The sequence below is a fragment of the Dryobates pubescens genome, chromosome 2 (assembly GCF_014839835.1).
Source record: "Dryobates pubescens isolate bDryPub1 chromosome 2, bDryPub1.pri, whole genome shotgun sequence".
Lineage (NCBI taxonomy): Eukaryota > Metazoa > Chordata > Aves > Piciformes > Picidae > Dryobates > Dryobates pubescens.
In genome coordinates, this window is record NC_071613.1 from 48,789,453 (window position 1) to 48,808,579 (window position 19,127).

Below are 19,127 nucleotides of genomic sequence, written 5' to 3' on the forward strand. Positions count from 1 at the left end.
CAAGTCAACATCCTTCCTAAACTGAGGGGCCCAGAACTGGACACAGTACTCAAGGTGTGGCCTGACCAGTGCAGTGTACAGAGGCAGCATGACCTCCCTGCTCCTGCTGTCGTATACTGGGGTAGCAATAACAAGTGAATTTCTACCTGTATTAGAGCCTAACAAGCCACAGCTTCTCAACTTCAGCAACCTCTGGTTTGCAGGCATAAATCATAAGGATATACTGCAGTCAGTGCACTTTGTACTGTGCAGGCTGCAAACCTACTGAAGGCATTGATTGTGTCTGTTGGAAAGAGCCTTTGCTTAATGACACAGATTTGGTTTTGGTGGTATCTTTTCTTTTGGTCAAGCTGATAGAAGCTTTCTCTGTTTAATCATCCTCTAACTACTTCAGTTTATTGATGAAGATAATGACATGATAATTTGGGGTTTGCTTCTCAGTGTTTAGTATTGATTTCCTTGCAAGATGAAGCAGAGCTTTGGTTGAGGCTTCCGAAGTGTCAGATCTGACAAACTAAAACCTGGTCACAAAACTTGTTCCATCTATAAAAGAAGTTTTTGGTGAGTTGGGTTTTTTGGTCAGATTGAAATTTCAAGTTTAGATGGCATATAAGCAAGGGGAAAGAGAGAACAGATGTGATATTTAAATCATACTTGATAAAGGAATCTGAAAAATCTGATAGGCACCAAAATCATTCTGTTTTCTAGCAGTGTGTGCCTCTTGGTAGGTGCTTACATAAAAATGCAGAAAGGATGTTATGCAAGGAAGTGTTTCTTTGCTTGACACGCACTACACAGTCACCTGCTAGAACATGACGGTATGGATGATTCCCAGTACGAGATAGGAAAGCTTTGCTGCTTGTGATGAAGTATATTTACTAACCTTCAGAAAGCAGATTTTTTTTTTTTTTTGTTAGCAAGCAGAATTGAAAGCCTGATAATGTGAGTGCATACAAACTTTGAAAGTAGTACATAGGCTGGAAGAGAGTGTTGTGCTAGTAAGAGAAGAAGAGCAGCCAGCTGCCTTGTCCCATAGAAAGCTTTGCTTACTAGGTACTTGCTAAACTACAACTGTGGACAAGGGTAGGTTTAAAAACATACTCCTTTTTGTCTGTCTTTTTTTTTGATTGAACAGTATAAAAAACCTCCCTTCTTGATGCTTGTGCAGTATTTAATGTGAGAACATGTCACTGATACTGAGTTTAGACTATAGACAATAAACATAATTATGTGTTGTCAGAGCACAATTTGTTATTGAAATAAACACGGAGAAACTAGTGGAAATTGAAGTCTGTGAATGATGGTTAGTTTTGTCTCTTTGTCACCTGTGGTTAGATACATTGGTGTAGAGTGTTTCTGAGTACCTGGCTACGTGACTCTGTATAGAATGTGTTGAATAGGGTGGCTGGTTTGGAACCTTTGAAAGTGTTACTTACAGTTTCAAAAAATGCAAGTTTAAAATAACTCTGAATTGTCACTGGCCTCATGTAAGGAGACAATGTTCACCAATTTAAGTAACTAATGTTACTCTCAGCTGCCCTGAACTGTAAAATGCTTAATATGTCATTTATGCCATATATTTTCATAATCCTCCATGTAAGTTTTGAGTACATCCTTCCAGTGCCTGAGATTTTATTTACTGTTCTTGTCTCCAGCATCCTCTAAGTGCTGGTGCAGTAGCCTTAACATAGACTCATAGTGTCTATGCAAAGATACTGTTACATTTTTGTCCTTGATAACTACTGAGAGCTACAGAAATGAGCATACCTCTGAATGTGTATACCTGTAGTAGTACAGATCTTATTTACATACTAAGGGCCAGATCCTTTTGATGTGAATCAGTGCAAGTGTTAGGAAGGTAATTTGCATAGAGATCTGACCAAATGAGAATTTCATTTTTTAAATGTTGGTATATTGGTAAGGCTAACAGCAATATTGAGGAATAGTAGTTCTGAAGTAGTTTCTCATTATCTTGGTTAATTTATTTAAGAAGGTTCTTGAATTAGAAAGGTCTGATCGCTGTTCTAGGTCAAGGTGAAAGCAGCAGCTTAAGTGTATGAGGAAATACTGGTAACTCTTTTGACAAGTGCCCTCATTCCTCTGTCAGTAGTTAGTCCTATTTGTATATGGAAACTTATTAGTTACGCATTACCGGATACACTTGTAATCTCCTTTGTGTCTGTTGGCATGCCACTAAATCATGATATTGGTTTAGTATTATTTAAGGTTTGTTGATCTTTTTCTTGGTGTTGTTTGATCCAGTGTATTCAGCCATTCAGTTTGTTTCATCCTTGTCTGTCAGGCTGTTCCTTCTAGTACCTTTTCATCTGATTAACATTTGTTCTGTTTACTCTCCCTCTTAGACTTGCATTGAAATGTCTTGTTACCTCATGTCCTCACTGAGGACATTTGCCTTTCTTCTTGCCTCACCTTTCACCTTCTTAACCAGCTTAATATGTCTTTCTTACAGAGATTTTTTTTTATTTGCTACTATTTTTTTCCTTTTATTTTCAAGCTATTTTTTCTCCTATTGTTTTCTGTACAACTTTCTTCTCATAACTTGCAGTTGCATCAATTACTGCATCCGTGTAATGCTAATGACATTTGCAAATGATTCTTCAAAATTAAAAGAAAGACCTGAGCTTTATTTTTATATTGATAACTAATTTTCTGGAATGTCTTAATGCCTAAATAGTTTGACTATAAAATTTCTGTCTCTTTGATTTTTCTAGTCTGATTTGAAATAAAACCAGGCTCTTTCAGTCATCTAATTTTGTCCCTCCTAGCTTCTATTTCCCATGGGAATTTCAGTCAAGCTGATGGTGAAATTGCTACAAGCTTTCTGTAAATTAGTAGCTGACTCAGAAGGCCCCTACTAGCACAGTAAGGAAAGACATGGAATCAGAAGACATGATGAAAAAATGAAATGCAGAAAAATTAAATTATTATTCCTCTTTGAAGTATTTGCGTTTTGTTGTGGTGGGTAAATGCCTGTGAAATAGGTCATATGTGATCTGAGCAGCATTTGTATGTTACCATGCTGCAGGAATTCAAGAAACCTTTTCTGATATAGTTACAGCTTATACAAACAAAGTGAAGTCTGTTTTCAAGTGTGTTCTGTCTTAAATCTGCTGTTGTGTGCCAGTCTATAACAAAAATACATGTACAGGAAAGGCTGGGGTTCTTTGTATCCCTGTTTGGCCATTGAGACCACAAATTGTGTTATGTTACTTGAGAGAGTAACTGCAGGTAATTGATTTATGAGTTTATTTCCTTGGCAGTTTTTGTGATGAGTGTCTGTGGTATGCTTAAGTGTGGTTTGAATGCAACTTGCTTTTCAAGTGAATTGATATCCCTGCTAATGACACTTTGGTTTAAATAGAGTACTCTTGAAAATGACAAACTGAATTCCTCTTTAATGAAAATATTCTGGGAATGCAAGTAATGTTCTTGAACTATTGGTATTCAGTTGTTAAGACTGAACTAGATACAATCCACAGCACTGTCCTCCCAGTACTGACACCCACACCCCTGAAATGAAAAGCCTATGGTGTGATGGCAGGTCCTCAAAACCAATCATTCTGTTTTGCAGTCACACTCTGTTCTGCTGTGGTAATGCTAATGTAAATAGAGATTTTGAGACCCAAGGTGTGATTTTATGTCTATTAAAGACAGACTTCAGACTTCATTTTCTGGTGTATTTAAGGATAACTTTCTTGTGCAAATTTTTAATAGAACCTTTGAGAAGGAAGAGGGAATTCATGACCACTCAAGCACTTGATACTGGAAATAATTAAATTTACCAGAATGTTAACATTTGCATTTACCTTGGAATTGCACTGCAGGAGCAATAAGGTTTGCTTTCAGCACTGGTAATGAAGCTATTTCACTACCAAATTTGAATGGAAGCATTGACAATAGCCACAGCAAAACATACTTTGGAAAGGAAGCCTGTCTAGTAATTTGGATCATTCATTACATACATACATAGAATACATACATAGAATAAATCAGGTTGGAAGAGACCTTCCAGATCATCACGTCCAACCCATCAACCAATCCAACACCACCTAAACAATGAGCCCATGGCACCAAGCACCCCATCAAGTCTTCTCCTGAAAACCTCCAATGATGGCGACTCCACCACCTCCCCAGGCAGCCCATTCCAATGGGCCATCACTCTTTCTGTATAGAACTTTTTCCTAACATCCAGCCTGAACCTCCCCTGGCACAGCCTGAGACTGTGTCCTCTTGTCCTGGTACTGGCTGCCTGGGAGAAGAGACCAACATTCGTCTGTCTACAACCTCCCTTCAGGTAGTTGTAGAGAGCAGTAAGGTCACCCCTGAGTCTCCTCCAGGCTAAGCAACCCCAGCTCCCTCAGCCTCTCCTCGTAGGGCTTATGTTCCAAACCCCTCACCAACTTTGTTGCTCTTCTCTGGACTCGTTCCAGCAAGTCAACATCCTTCCTAAACTGAGGGGCCCAGAACTGGACACCTAAAGCATCATTGCACTGGGCACCTAAAGCATCATTGCACTGTGGCCCAGAACCAGTAGATGAAATAGCTGTCTCAAGTAATAGTAGATTACAGCTGTAAAGAGGACCTGAAAATTTGGGAGAGGCCAAAAAGAAGAACATTGTTGTTAATGATGAGATGTAAGCAATAAAGGGAGCTTCTGGATGCTGCAGAACATCAACTCAGAATCTCAGCTCAGTGTTAGGCCTTTTTATGCCATTTCCTGAATTGTTTGGGATAGGTTTGTGTGTCCTCCCACCTCTCTCTGCCTAGCAGTAGACGAGAGAAAAACTACAAAGTGGTATTACTACTTCACTTACTTTTCCTTACTGGTATTACTGCTATTAGTGGTATTACTCCTTCACTTACCTGTGTCTTCTGTGACTCTCAATTTCTGCCTGAGTTTTGTTGATGGTGGGACCAGCTGGGGAGATGAGAGCAGTAGATGTTGTATGCCTTGACTTTGGCAAGAATTGTGACACTGTCTCCCATTACATCCTCACAGGTAAGCTTAGGAAAGGTGGATTAAATGATTGGGTAGTAAGGTAGGTTGAGAACTGGCTGAATGACACGAGTACAGAGGGTTGTGATCGATGGTACAGTGTAGTTGGAGGCCTGTGGCTAGTGGTGTTCCCTCGGGGTCACTATTGCGTCCATTTGTGTTCAACATATTAGTCAACAACCTGGATGAAGGAACAGATTATACTCTGAAGAAATTTGTTGAAGGTACAGAACTGGGAAGAGTGGCTAACAGTAAGATCTGGACAGGCTGGAGAGTTGGGCAGCGGTGAATCTCAAGCAGTACAACAAGGACAAATATATAGTCCTCCATGGGGAGGACTAACTCCATACCTCAGTACAAGTTAGGGGTAGATCTGCTGGAAAGCAGCTCTGGGGAAGAGGACCTGGGAGTGCTGGTGGACAACGTCACTGTGAGCCAGCAATGTGCCCTTTTGGCCAAGAAGGGCAACAGTATTCTGAGGTATATTAAGTGTGTGGCTAGCAGGTCAAGGGAGGTTCTTCTCCCTCCCTGGTCTGTCCTGGTGAGGCTGTACCTGGAGTACTGTGTGTCTAGTTCTGGGCTCCCCAGTTTAAGAGGGGCAGGGAACTATTTGATAGAGTTCATTAAGTGCCACAAAGATTATTAGTGGACTGGAGCATCTTTCTTGAGATGAGGAGAGGCTGAGAGACCTAGGGCTGTTTAGCCTGGAATAGAGAAAATTTAAAGGGGATCTTATGAATTCATAGAAATATATAAAGGGTGGGAGTCACGAGGATGGGTCTAGGCTCTTTTCAGTGGTGGCCACTGATAGGACAAGGATACAAACTTAAAACACAGGAATTTTCACTTAAGGAGAAACTTCATTACTTTGAGGGTGCTGGAACCCTAGAGCAGGTTGCCCAGAAAGGCTGTGGAGTCTACTTGTGTTGAGACTTTCAAAACCTACCTGGATATGTTCCTGTGCAACCTGATCTAAGCAAACCTGTGTTAGCAGGGGCGTTGGACTAGATGACCTCCAGAGGTCCCTTCCAACCCCCAAGCATTCTGAGATTTGTTGAACAGGTGCAGAACTACAGGTATGTCCCTTTAAACCCTGTGACAGTGGGAATGCTGTGTTTGTGTTAAAACATTGTTACAGTTTCACCAAAAAAAGTGGGCTGTGTAGCTTAGATGCTGTTGCCCCAGTAGCACTGCAGTCACTCAGTTAGGATGGGCTAGATTGCCTCTAAATAGCATGCAAAGTTGATCTCTGTGACAAATTGTTGTTACTTTCAAAGAGAAGTAAGAAAAACAAGCAGCTTTCATTTCAAGGAGAGTACTCTTCTAATCTTTGGTGGTATCAGCTGTTGATAATTACCAATGCTGATAACAGGATATATATAGGTGATGCAGAAAATATGTTAAAAATACTTTGCTGTTCTTCTAACTTTCAAATTAGATATGAAGCAAATTACAATTTTATCCTTTTCAATAATAAGGAGGACTTAAATGCAGAAACTAGAGCAATGGAATAATCAGCAGCACTGTTGCTTCCAAACAGGTGACTGTGTTGAAATTTTAATTCCATTACCTTTTGTGCTTTGGAGATACAGCTTGTATTTTCAGCCATTTGTATAGCCACATAAACTGGAATGCATTCAAAATGCTTGCCAAGAACAAATCCATTGGAAGAAATGTTATACTTTGACCCAGGTTCAAGATGTTCTAAACCAACAAGAAATAAATATTTCCAAAGACTTATTTAATGTTCAGCTTAGTAGTGGGGATTTTTTCTCCCTATGATCTGATACACACTTGTTTAATAGTATTTCTGTGTTTGTCTTTCTACTTTTCCTCTTGATTTAACTTGACTTTTCTATATTAGTCCATTGGCATTTGTCCTTACAGAAAGTTTCAATCTAGAATCCTGTAGCAACAATTTATTTAAACCCAATTTAATGAGAATTTATTTTTGGTTTGATAATCCATCATCCCCAACAAATGGTAAGAAATTCAAGCAAGTTAATTCTCTTACACAGATATACTTAGATTTTTGTCTTCTGTTTTTGAAACACTTTTTCCGTAAGTTGTAGTGAGTATTTTGTACATGAACACATTTAGATCTTCCCTTAAATCTTGTCCTTTATTTTCAGTTGTCTGTCTAGGGTCCAGTGCAATTGCCAAAGAGTACTTTTAGTGTGTTGACCATCAAGTTGACAAGGGATGATAGCTGGGCATCCACAACGATGAGAGCGTTTTTGCTGAATACAAAGAACTTTTTGACTTTCCTCTAAGAGTTGGACAGAGATGCTGTTGAGAGTTACTTGTTTTTTTTTCTCTTGGACAGACTGCAAGCTATGATGTAACAGGCTGACTTGTGGTTAATAGCAGTGGGTAAGACTAGAGCCTGAAGTATCTGCTTGATGCAATACATGAGCTAATGGATTCAATTTCTGTATAATAAACTTATTTCTTGGAGCGCTAAGTGGTTTTATTGCTTTGATTATAAGCTGAAAGTATGCTTGTAACTCTTGCTACCACAGCTAGTGTCCTAAAGAAATGGGAGAGAATTACCAGAAGCCAAGCTGCACACATGGGATTGCTGTGTAAGAACCAAGGATGTTTTGCTCATGCTTTTGGAAAACTTCCAGGTGATCTGAAATGTATAAGGTTATGCTTCTGTGCAGGTACCCTATTTATGCCTTCCACAGGACAAATGTCAAATATAAAATAGAGAATGGTACAAGAGGATATCATACTGTATACCCTTGACTGAGGGTAGTTGTGAGAAAAGGGAGAGAAAAAGCTGTATGCTTGTATTCACACTAGAAATATGATCAAACTTACTGGTCATGAGTCCTATTTTAAAAATTAATTAATTTTAATGAAATAACTTGGAGATTTGTTTGTTCATTTACATGGGAGTCTTAGAGGCATGAAAGCGTGACCCACACATACTTGTTTCACTGGTTTTGGGGATGCTGTAGGTGATGACTGGTGTTCTCGGACTTTGTAAGTTACTTCTTGAAAAGCAACAATTAAAAAATCCCCAATCTCCTAACACCTTAATCAACATGCTGACATCCGAAAATGTTCTCTTTTTTTAGTGAGGAAATGCTGGTTTGGGCATCTTGTTTTGGTGCAGCAAGAAGACGACAGTTGTTAACATACCCAGTTATTTGCCTGAAAGTGGATGTGAAAATGTACATGAATTTTCTTTGTTCAAGGTCAGGAATGTTCCTCATTTTCTGAAGGTTAGGGAAGTCCTATTCCTAGCCCTAAAATTGATTTAGTTTATTGATCTCTATGCACTTCATTAAAAGAACATCAGGTTAATTTGTGATTATGGCCTTAAATGCATTGCTTGGAGTGGTTTTTTTTATTGATAACCAGTATTTGAACCATAAAGATTTCAACTTGTGAGGAATTTTTTTTCCTATAGATTTTCCTCTAATCCTATTTTCCTTTTTCTGTGTAAGCTTTCCTCCTTGAAATATCAGGGTAAGAAATAACATGAAAGGAAAAACGTATGATGGTTTAATTTCTGTAAGACTGAACTGCAGAAAAAGACAGGCTAGGTAGAAAACTAGAAACACTTTGGAATACTCTGTGGAATCACAAACCCACATGTGAAATGAAGATGGGGCTTGCACCCAAACTGTTTGTAAGTGGAGACATTTATTTTTGAAAGTGAAGGCAAACTGCTTGCTGAAGAAGAAAATTTACATAGTTTTGTGCTTTTCTCTTCAACTACCATCCCATCACCTCCTGCCAATTACTACTACATGTATACGCTCGAAAGCAAACATGTCTACCTAACCTAAAAAAACCCCAAACCCAGAGTATTTATACTCTTACTCTCCCTCAGTCCATCTGTCCTGCTTCTACTGTTGTGACCCAGTGTTGTTCTGCTTTTCTCACTTCATGAGACTGTGTCCCAAATTGCCACGTCAGGCACAGTACATGGTGCCATTTCAACTGTAGATGGGTGGTGAGAGAGAAGACGTAGTGACATCTGTCAGCTAGAAGAAAAGAATGGGTTGGCAGAAATGCAGCTTAAAATAAACTTGAGCAGCAGCAGAAGAGTAAAACTAAGACTCTATAATTCTAAGGAAATGGATTTTTGCATCTATTTTATATATTAAGGCACTTACAAAATGTACAGGTAGCAAAACTGTACTTAAACATCTGTTACCATATGAGTCTGGAATAGTTGCATGATTTTTCAGCTGCCTCTTCTCACTGAGGTGCTGAGAATGGAGACTGCCTGTGAGGTAAGTAGGGTATGTGTTCACCTTCAACCAGTTGGAAGCCTTACTGAGACCTTGGATTTGCAAATGTGCATTAATATTATCAGCTTTGCTCACATGTTCCTGCTTCTTCAAGAACATGCTGTCATGTATCTTGTATTTTGTAGGACTGTTCTCTGCTGAATGTTGGAAGTTTATCTTAACAAAAATGAGTTACTTTAAAAATTATTACTTGAACTGTTGAAATGGAGTCTTCCAGTCTTAGTTATAAATGAACTCTGATTTGATCATATGCTTCCAAGTAACCAGCAGGTTGGTGTTTTGGGTTAAAGTGTGAGATTCAGTCTCTTCTGTAATCTTGTAAAATGTTATGTTGCTGAATTTATCTGTAGAAAGAAAAAGTAGCAGCTTATGTAAGTTCTGGTAGGGTTGAAAGGCTGTGGTTTTCTTCATTTCTTGCTGTGACCCAGACAGGCAAGGAGAACAAGGTACAGCCCTTCTCACCCTCAGCAGGTACAGAGTCAGCCTTTGGCTGTCCTACTGTCTGCCCTCCCCTTTATGCATTTTATGTGGTCAGTGACTAAATGGCAGCTATACTGCTTCTGATCTCTCAGGGTAACCACTGGAGCCTGGGGTTTTGTTTAGGTGTGTTAGATGATTTATAGTAGAATGTATTTCCTAAGTTCACAGGTTATTTAATTGCCATGTCAGTACCAGAGTCAAAATGTAAGTGGTATAAAGATACTTGACATGGTATGAGCACAGATTGTATTGAAATGCAAGTATTCTTATCAGAAATCAAGGTGCTTCTCTGATCTAATTTATCCTTTCTTGTCCTCTACGAACACAGTACATGACTGTTCTTTGATTTCACTTGACTCTATTAAGTATTAAGCTGTGGCTTATCCCATTCTCAGTGCTGTTTTTTGCAGGAAGGAAAGGTAGACTCATCCTCCAAATGGACCAAAGAAAGCCAACATTTTGCAATAAGCACATTGGGGGTGGGGGAGCAGGGTGCAGTGGGGCGTCTTCAGTACGGATTGCTCCATTTACGGAACACAGATTGGCCAACTGGGGTGGGACATCTGCTGAGATATTCCCACAGGAAAAAAAGAACTTCGGTACCAGGAAATCCATTAATTTGTTCAGTTGGGTTATAGTGCACATCTGTTTAGGCAATGCAGCTGCAGTAGGAGACAGTGGTTAACATCAGCCAGGAATTCTAGTTTATGTGGATGTTGATGTGTGTCTGGCTTAAACTATGAAAACCTAGCAGCCCTAATTTGGACTCATGACTCCTAGAAAGGAGATTTTAGAGGATTGTCTATCCATTTTAAGATCCATTACATCAGCTTCTGTAGGAAGCATGACTCCTGGAATCCTTTAGCAGAGAAGTGCTGGGATATAGCAGGTGTTTTCACTCACTGCTGTTTTCTGGCTGTAGGTCTGGTGTGTTGTCAGCTCATAGGATTGATACTTGAATTGTCGTTAGCTTTTAGGTTAACACACCCTTCATAAGAATAGAGGAAATTCATATGTTTATGGTTGTCCTCAGTTGTTCTGTAACAAGTTGTTCTACAGAATCAAACAGTTGCAAACAGAAGTGCAGCTTGCCCTCTTGAGAAAACAATTGGGAAAATTGATCAGTATTTGCATTAGGATCCTGATGTGTGGATTTTTAAGAGCACCTCTTTGAGCTGGTTGGGACATAATAACCCATTGTGTGGGGTCAGGCACAGTGGTGTGATGTTGCAGTTGAATACACATTTAGAAGGCTGATAAAACAGTTTTAAATCAGCTTTAAACTTTACAACAAAATTTCACTAGGTAGATACTTAGTAACAATTAGCATGTTGCTAATGGCTAGTTATTTCTAGTTCCTAGTCATTACCACTGCATGTTCAGAGCAATTAGTTTGTTACAATCTCATTATAAATTAATGGTGAGCGCACAGTACCACAGAGCTGGTGTCTTCAGCACTGGTAGCTGTGGTCCTTGATGGCAGGATATTTGAGGTGCCTTTTCTTTTTAAATTAGCAGTTCTTCTTTTTCAGCTCTAACTGCTATCAAAAGAAAAGCAGGGTTTTTTTTCAAATCTCAAGGTTGCACTTCAGCAGTAACAAATAACTGACCATTCTTCAGTTGCTTACAGTTCTGGGGCCTCTGCTTTCAATTTCTACCTGGGTTTTCAAGGCCTTTGTTCACGACAGAGCTAACCAACAGGTAAACAAGCTATAAACCTTAGAAATAACCTGGTAAATTAGCCTAAGTTACTCACAAACCGCTAAGCTGTTAACTATCAAAACCTTTGCGTGACAAAGTGATGCTATGAATTCATACTTATAGTCCAAAAGGGCAGTATCCAAAACAAGAGGAAGTGAGAGAGTGAGACACCCTGCTGTGGTGAAGATCTAGGCACTATGCTGCTAGGACCAAAGCTAACTGCCCTGAAGACAGCCCAATGGCACATTAGCTGTTCAAATCCCACTAATCAGTTCAAAATGTTGTATGGTGGGCAAAACTGCACATGCCTTCTCTCATAGCCTCTGACACATGTAGTTGCCTCTCTGAAACATGAGGCTCGGGGTCCAGCTTCCACCCTCTCCAGGCAGCCTTAATGGCACCTGCCTACTGGCTCCTCAACCTCAAACCTGGGCCCTGCAAAACAGGGAGGAAGGAGAAAGGGCAGTGGCTCAAACAGGTTTAGCTGCCTCTTCCAGGACAGTATCAAGCTGTACACACAAGAAGTTCTAATAGTTTCAGAAGCATAAGAGGCCAGAAACTGGGCTTTGCACATTTGGTATAGAAAAACAGTTGCTAAATTCTGAGGCCTGTTCTTAGCAGTGGCTATACTATTTTTTCTGAGCCACTTCATACAAAAATGCATATACATTGTTTACTAGTCATGGTATATTAGTTTTCTTCTGAGTTCATAACAACCTAGATAAGATTTTATAACTGTGACACCTGAGATGAACAGTGTGGTGAACTGATGAGCAGTTGAATCCTGACTGTCCTGAGAACAGTGCTGTTCCAAGCTGACCCTTAGTACCGTTTTTTGTATACATACAGAGTGGGCAGAGAGCTTCAAGCTTTATACATGTACATCCTTATAAAGAGACTTCACTTAATGTCTTGTAGATAATTAATTCTTCTCTATAAAAAATAAAGAGGAATACATGGATATGTGTCACCGAAATCTGTTCACATGAAGATGAACTGTCTGTACTCTATTAAAAAAGTAAGGGCTTAACATGCTGAGAAATGTGTGACGTGCATCCCTGACGTATAGGTCACGTTAGTATTGGGTTACTTTCCTGACATGATTCTAATTAGGATTTTTTGTTGTCATTACATAGGCATGATGATGCTGTCCTCTGTAACTAGTGACTTGACCAGCTGAGCAGGATTTTATTAAATGTAGGACAGAAAAGAAAAAAAAAAAGTCCTTTTAATGAAACTGTTTTAAATACCAAAAGTACTTACACTATTAAAATTCTTATGGCTTTGTAAATGGGTGTAGGGTTAGCCCTTTTCTATAGAAATATGTGAAGGGTAGAGGCAGTTCTATTTTTAATTATGATATGTTTATCACAAAGGATGTAAATGGTCTGTTTAAAAAAACACAAACCACCAGTTCAGTTATGGTGAGATTTTGACTAGTTGAAGTAGAATCTAAGGAAGAACATAGCTGAGCCATTTGTTGTGTATCTTTTCAACTTTCACCCTGCTTTTCACACTTGGAGTTTGGTTTTGATACGGTAGCTACTCTCAGTAAATCAGGAGGAATTATCTTCCTAACGGTTTCACAAACAACTTCACAACTGTGATACATCCAGTTTCCAGAGGGGTGCTGGAATTATTTCAAGAGTTGTCTTAAAGTGAGACCACCTCTTTCCAAAGCTTAGTAAGAAAAATCTGTCATTCTTTACAGGCACATACAAATATACAAATACATGTTTCCATATCTTCTGTAGATAAGACTCCCATTGTGCATTTTGGAGCCCAGACTAGGAAAAGACATTAAGAGTTAACGAGATCAGCTCCTTTGAGGGCACTTGCAAGAGAAAAATGGAGAATAAGGGAAATATCCTATAACTTGTACTTTGGGAGTTGCTTACTTGTTATGAGCAGAGACATAGCTGGCAGCAGGCACAAAGTCCATGAGGGATTACAATAGACAAATGTAGGTTTATTGCATCAGCTGCTCACTTCCACTATTACTTGTCTCTATATCAGAAATGCCACGGAGGTGTTCCTGTGCTCTGTCTTCATGCACTCCACATAATTCCTTTATTTCTTTGGACCACTGTCCACTTATCAAATGTTTCAGTACAGGTATGTGGTAATCATAGACTGTGGAATAGTTGTGTGGCACTTCTTGACACTTGTCAAGTCTAGGATTAAACATACACTGAAGCGATTGTGGGTCTGCATCCAGGAGTGGTGGGATCTTCTCTGCACTTTCAAATCTCCATGGCACCAGCAGTACTGTAAAGTTAATTAGTTAAGTACATGTTGCTGTGCATTCATCAAGTTGCTATCCACTAGAATAGCTTAAATGGCAGTAAAAACAGGGGTGGTTTGGGGGTCTTTGTGGTTGGGTGGTTTGTTGTTGTTGGGGTTTTTTTTAGTGCTTGAAGTAGTAGGGGCCATTTTTCCAGTTGTCAGTGGAAATTTAATCTGTTCCTATGGCAAAACTTAACATTTCCTGTCTACCTTCCTGTCTGCCTTTCCTGTCTACCTTCCTTCTTGAGTGGATTTAAGGCTTCTTTTTTGTTTGTTTGTTTCTCTTGATAAACAGAATAGAAAAGTCAACACCTGTATTCAAGCAGATTATTTTCAAAGGTTAGACGTGCGCTGTTTTTTGAACTCATTCGTGTTTCTGCTCGAGAACTTTGAAAAGAAGGCTGTGAAACACTTGCATTTTTAATTGCCATCTTTACTGTTAATTTTGTTCTGTGTTTTTTTTTTCCTTAAACAGCTAGTCATAAAAAAAATCTTTACGCTTGTCTGTTAAAACATCATGGTGATAGATTTACTTTCTTCCACTTGACAAACAAGTGATAATTGGCGAAGAAATACTGACTGTTATAAAAAGAGATCATGCTGCTATAGAGTACATTGTCAAGTGTTACTTGAAATTAGGCCACTGAGGACATTAATCTTGAATAGTTCAAATTTCTTTTTAAAGTGGTTAAGTTTGGTGGTTTTTTTTTTTTTTAAACAATGGAAATTTCGGTATTTTATCACACCAGAAAATGCAGGAGAATAATAAAACATTCATTTTTTTAATGAAATAACAATACTGTACTTTTTCATTGGCCTGAGAGTGTCCCAAGGCTGTAGTTAAATAAGATGAAAGAAATGAAACTTCCATCTGGCATTTCGTGGAAAATTAAGTTAAGTTTATGGAGAACAGCATTAAACAGAGTCCTTCATTTTCTCTGTTGAGACTATTCATTTTCTTTACTGACATATTTTAATGTAGAAAAAGTCAACTTGAGGGCTTTATAATCTTTTTCACTGTACTTGCAATTCATTTTTCTGCATCATTCTTCCTTTAAGCAAAAGATGGCTACAAATTGTTCTTCTAGCACTGTACAGTTGCTGCCTCATCTGCTTTTAGTTTGTTATGTAATGCACATTCACTTCTGCAATCGATAGTAATCAATAATGCTAAATGCACACACAACAGATGTTGGAAGCTAAGTGGTCCCACGGTATTTTTGCCCTTCTGCAGAACTGCTGGTTCAACTGAAAGCAGAAGATCTAAAGGGAATTTTAACAAACAGGGGAGCACTGTTAGCAGTCCTCTGCGTAATTACCCTATTAAAACAGACTAACATCTGCATTATCTGTATAAGTGCAGAATGGGAGGGAACGTTATGTTCTCTAATCCTGTCTTGGAGTATTATGAAGTTAAAAGGATAACATTTTACCAAATCTGTGTTACACTTAATTACCTTTTAATTACCATTCTTCTTACTGGATTTTATGCTAAGGACCCTGCCTCTCACCCTAATCTTAATTTTTGATTATTTATACCAGGCTTTGTCTTTGAGTTTACCATAAAAAGACAGTCCTACAGTGTCTTGAAGGCCATTGTTAGAATTCTTTTCCCTTAGTGTGTGAAAAGCTCTTGAGAGTATTAATTTTATGTACAAAAGACATGTAGCGTTCATAATTATGTGTTTTGAATTTAGTGGTAAAGAGCAAACTCATTGGACTGTGTTTTTTAAGTAAGAAATAGAAATGGCAGAGACCACACAGGAGATTATTTCAGCTTTCTGACTGCTTGCAGTGTAAGCCAGGAGAGTGTATTGGTTTAAATAATGTAGATTTCTTTTTCCCTCTTTACCCCTGAGGGAGTCTGATTTCCTGATCACCTATCTAGCCATATGCCGTAGCTCTTGCCAGGAACTCCAAGCAGTGTCACTGCCAGCTAAAATTACTTGTTTTCTGAGAACTGAATTATGTCGAGAATTGTCTTAAATTGCTGCACTGGCAACATCACAGAGTTTTGTGTACACACACAGACACACAAAAATATGTAAAAGCAACATTACCTTGAAATTCAGCTTAGAAACTGCTTCAAGCATTGAATTTGATCCAGATACTGGGAGATGTTCTACACCTGCTCAGGCGCATCACTCCCTCTTTGTTCTCTTTCCAGTGCTTTTCTCAGCTTCTTTGTGCTCTGGCTAATGCAGTACAATGTTGATACATACAAATTAAACATTTACAAAGAAAGCATGTTGTCTGCTTCTGTTTTGTACCAGTTAGAGTGAAGACCTATTATAGCTAGTAAAAACTTGTGATCTGTTGTAGTAACTGTGCTTCTTTTCTTTCCTTTTGCACAGGATGGAAGTGAAATGCGGATATACATTGACTAAGGAGTTGGAATAAGACTGAGTCCTGCTCTGTGATATTTATATACCTGAACCATGGACTTGCTGTTTGACTTCATGCTTTAGGAATCTTTGTAGTGGCTGTGTGAAGCTGTTGGAAATCATGGCATTCTCTCCATGGAAGCTGTCCTCTCAGAAACTTGGCTTTTTTCTGGTGACTTTTGGTTTCATTTGGGGAATGATGCTTCTGCATTTTACTATTCAGCAACAAACACAACATGAAAGCAGTTCGGTTCTGCGTGAGCAAATTTTGGATCTCAGCAAAAGATACATCAAAGCATTAGCTGAAGAAAATAAAAATGTGGTTGATGGGCCTTATGTTGGGACAGTGACAGCATACGGTAAGTGTGTGCTCTAGATCATGTGATAATCTGATTAAGGTTTTTTCTAACTTCATTTTACTTCATAATGCTGCTCAACTGACAATGCTGTGGAATTTTTGCACTGTTGGAGAAAAGAGTCTTCACTCACGAGTATGAAGTGGGACAAATAGTACACATCCAGTCACTTGGAAATGAACTTGTCTGCTAATTTTTATTGCATCTGTCTAGTAGCTATATCTAGTTTCTATCTTTGGTTACTTCTTAGAACTTCTTTTAAAAAATCTTTTATTGCTGTTTCTGAGAAACGTGGGAGGCTTTTCAGTTTGTGTGTCCTGTGGATGTAGAACTCCCCTTACTGATAAAGTGGAGACCTGCTGTGTTTATTTCTTCTTCTTTCCCATTTCACTTCTTTGTTCAATCAGTTTACTTAATGTTTAAGTTTGTTTATCTGTCATAATCTTAAATTAAGCTTAAATATATCCTTTTTCTCAGGGTAGAAAACTCCTTTTGTGAATTTCAGTGTTTTGTTCAGCAGTAAGTTTTAATGCTGTCTTTCATTTTGTACGTTTTGATAGTTAACTTTGTGGCATGTGTGAGACAAAGCATGCAGAAAAGAAGTATATTGCCTGAAAACATTATAGAAATACAATCCAATTGCAGGTTAGGTGTGGCCCTTTTTCAGTTCATGAGATCATATCATACACCTTGCTGCTTTAGCATTTTGCAAACTTGCTTTCTTTCATACTTATCTATGTCCTTTCAGGCGATCTGGAAAATTAATGGCTAATTAGTCAGCCAGAGTTGTTTCCTTTTATAGTTGCCCTAATATTCAGTTCTGAAGAAATTGGATAGGTGTTTCTTGTAGGCTCAGGCAAAGACTAAAGACTAGATAGATTTATCAACAGATATTAGCTGCATCTTTTCCTCTAGTTCTCTCTTAATCCTCTTCACATTTTAATGTGTGTAATGAAAATATCCTACTGAGAGATTCTCGCCTTGTCTGGTTTCTGTTACTCCTCTAAAACAAGAATTTTCAAGTTTGTGTACAGAAGGTGCTTGCCTGTAAGCCTGAGATTATCATCTGAAACATAGCTAGCAGTTTTATTGCTTTGTTTTAAAAATAACAAGCCATCCTTATTCTACCAATTGTGACTGCATGTTGAACGGCAGTCTTGGAAACCAACACAAGCTAAATAGAGCGGTATTAGATCACTATTTATATTAAAGACCTCCGAGCAGTTAGAGGTCTCTAGAGAATTGTGTGTGTAGGCTTGAAACAAAGCCCTATCTGCTCTGCAGCCATCATCAATGTCCCATTTTCTTGTGAGGGTGCTTGAAGGTAGGTGAACTGAAGAAGAAGAAAAAAAAGCACAACAGCAGCAAACCCAAACAATACGCCTTGAGAAACTGAAGGATAACTGTGTTAATATGTGCCCTAGCTAGGTGTAAAAGTACACGATCTCCTTGAGCTAAGTTCCCCCTGCAGCTTGTTGCCTCTGGCATTCATTTCCCATTCCAAATGTCTCTGAGGGGTAAGTTGATTTGCTGCCAAACAGTGGTCAGGTTCTCTAGGAGAAGTTACACTGTATTTGAAAGTGGCTGAAATAACTTTGTAACGCTTCTCTGAAGGTAAAGCTAAGTTTTGTGCAGAAATTTCAAGTTTAACGGCTAGGAATAATTTGAAATGTAAAGACAAGTTCGGACAGATGTTTTTGGTTAAAGAGTTTAGAAGGATGCAAAACAATGGTAATGTATTTAGTTAAAAGAATTAGCGGGAAAAGTGCTATTGTGAATGAGCATGTTAAACACCATATTAAACAATACTTTATGCAGCTGAGTTAGATAATTAATTTATACGTTAGTTTGTCCTATTTAGCATACCCAATGATGTGTTGTTAGCAAATGATGAGGTTAACTGTTCAGGAATAAACACGTTAATGAATAATGTTAATGAAAATTGGTAGAAGTTGGTTCACTAATTATAAAAATGAATGCTCTTGCTGTTTACCCTTCCTCTTTCTTTTAATCTTATCCTCTGATTGCTCTTAGTGAGCACAGTCATGATTTCCATGTTCAAGAGTAAGTTTAAAGTTTGTGTGAGTTGGCTGCTTTCATTGACGCGGAAGGTTTTCAGTCATTCCTTAGGTGTGATTGCACAGCTTGATAACTTTCTCACTTTTTCTTTCTAATGTATATTCAGCTGTCAGGTTAGGGGTATAAGATACTTTCCCTTTAAAAGTTGTCCAAATATACACAGAGTATTAGATTTTTGTAGTAGCAAACAGCTGTTTGATAGAAATTATTGCATTTCTGTTTCTGCCCTCCCCTTCTCAAACTAGCCTCCAGTCTTTGGTTTGTTGTTTGGTTGGTTTCTGGTTTGGAATTTTTGTTGTGTTTTTTTCTTAATTTTCTGGGTTTTAAAAAAAAATTATTTATTTTGTTCTGATAAGCAGTCTATCATATAATTTTTTTTGTATCAGTATTAAAAATAACAATATTTTGCCATTATGATCTGTGTGTATGCCTATGTGTAAACTATTTATCTTCCTCGTTGCACCCTGGGTTTTTTTTCTTTGGTTTGATTTTTTTACTACCTTTTTTTTCGTAGCTTTTTTTCCACTTCCTATATCATGATTTTGTTCATGTT

At 38.4% G+C, this 19,127-nt stretch overlaps 1 protein-coding gene across 5 annotated transcripts in view; it reads left to right on the forward strand.

Moving 5' to 3' along the window:
- Window positions 1-19,127, forward strand: part of MGAT5 (alpha-1,6-mannosylglycoprotein 6-beta-N-acetylglucosaminyltransferase) — a 132,352-nt gene that overhangs the window by 36,757 nt on the left and 76,468 nt on the right. For all 5 annotated transcript variants that reach the window (XM_054176983.1, XM_054176992.1, XM_054177001.1 and 2 more), the window contains one exon: window positions 16,110-16,498. In XM_054176983.1, the coding sequence (XP_054032958.1) occupies window positions 16,261-16,498 (238 nt within the window). In that variant the 5' untranslated portion in view covers window positions 16,110-16,260. The remainder of the gene's footprint in view (window positions 1-16,109; window positions 16,499-19,127) is intronic.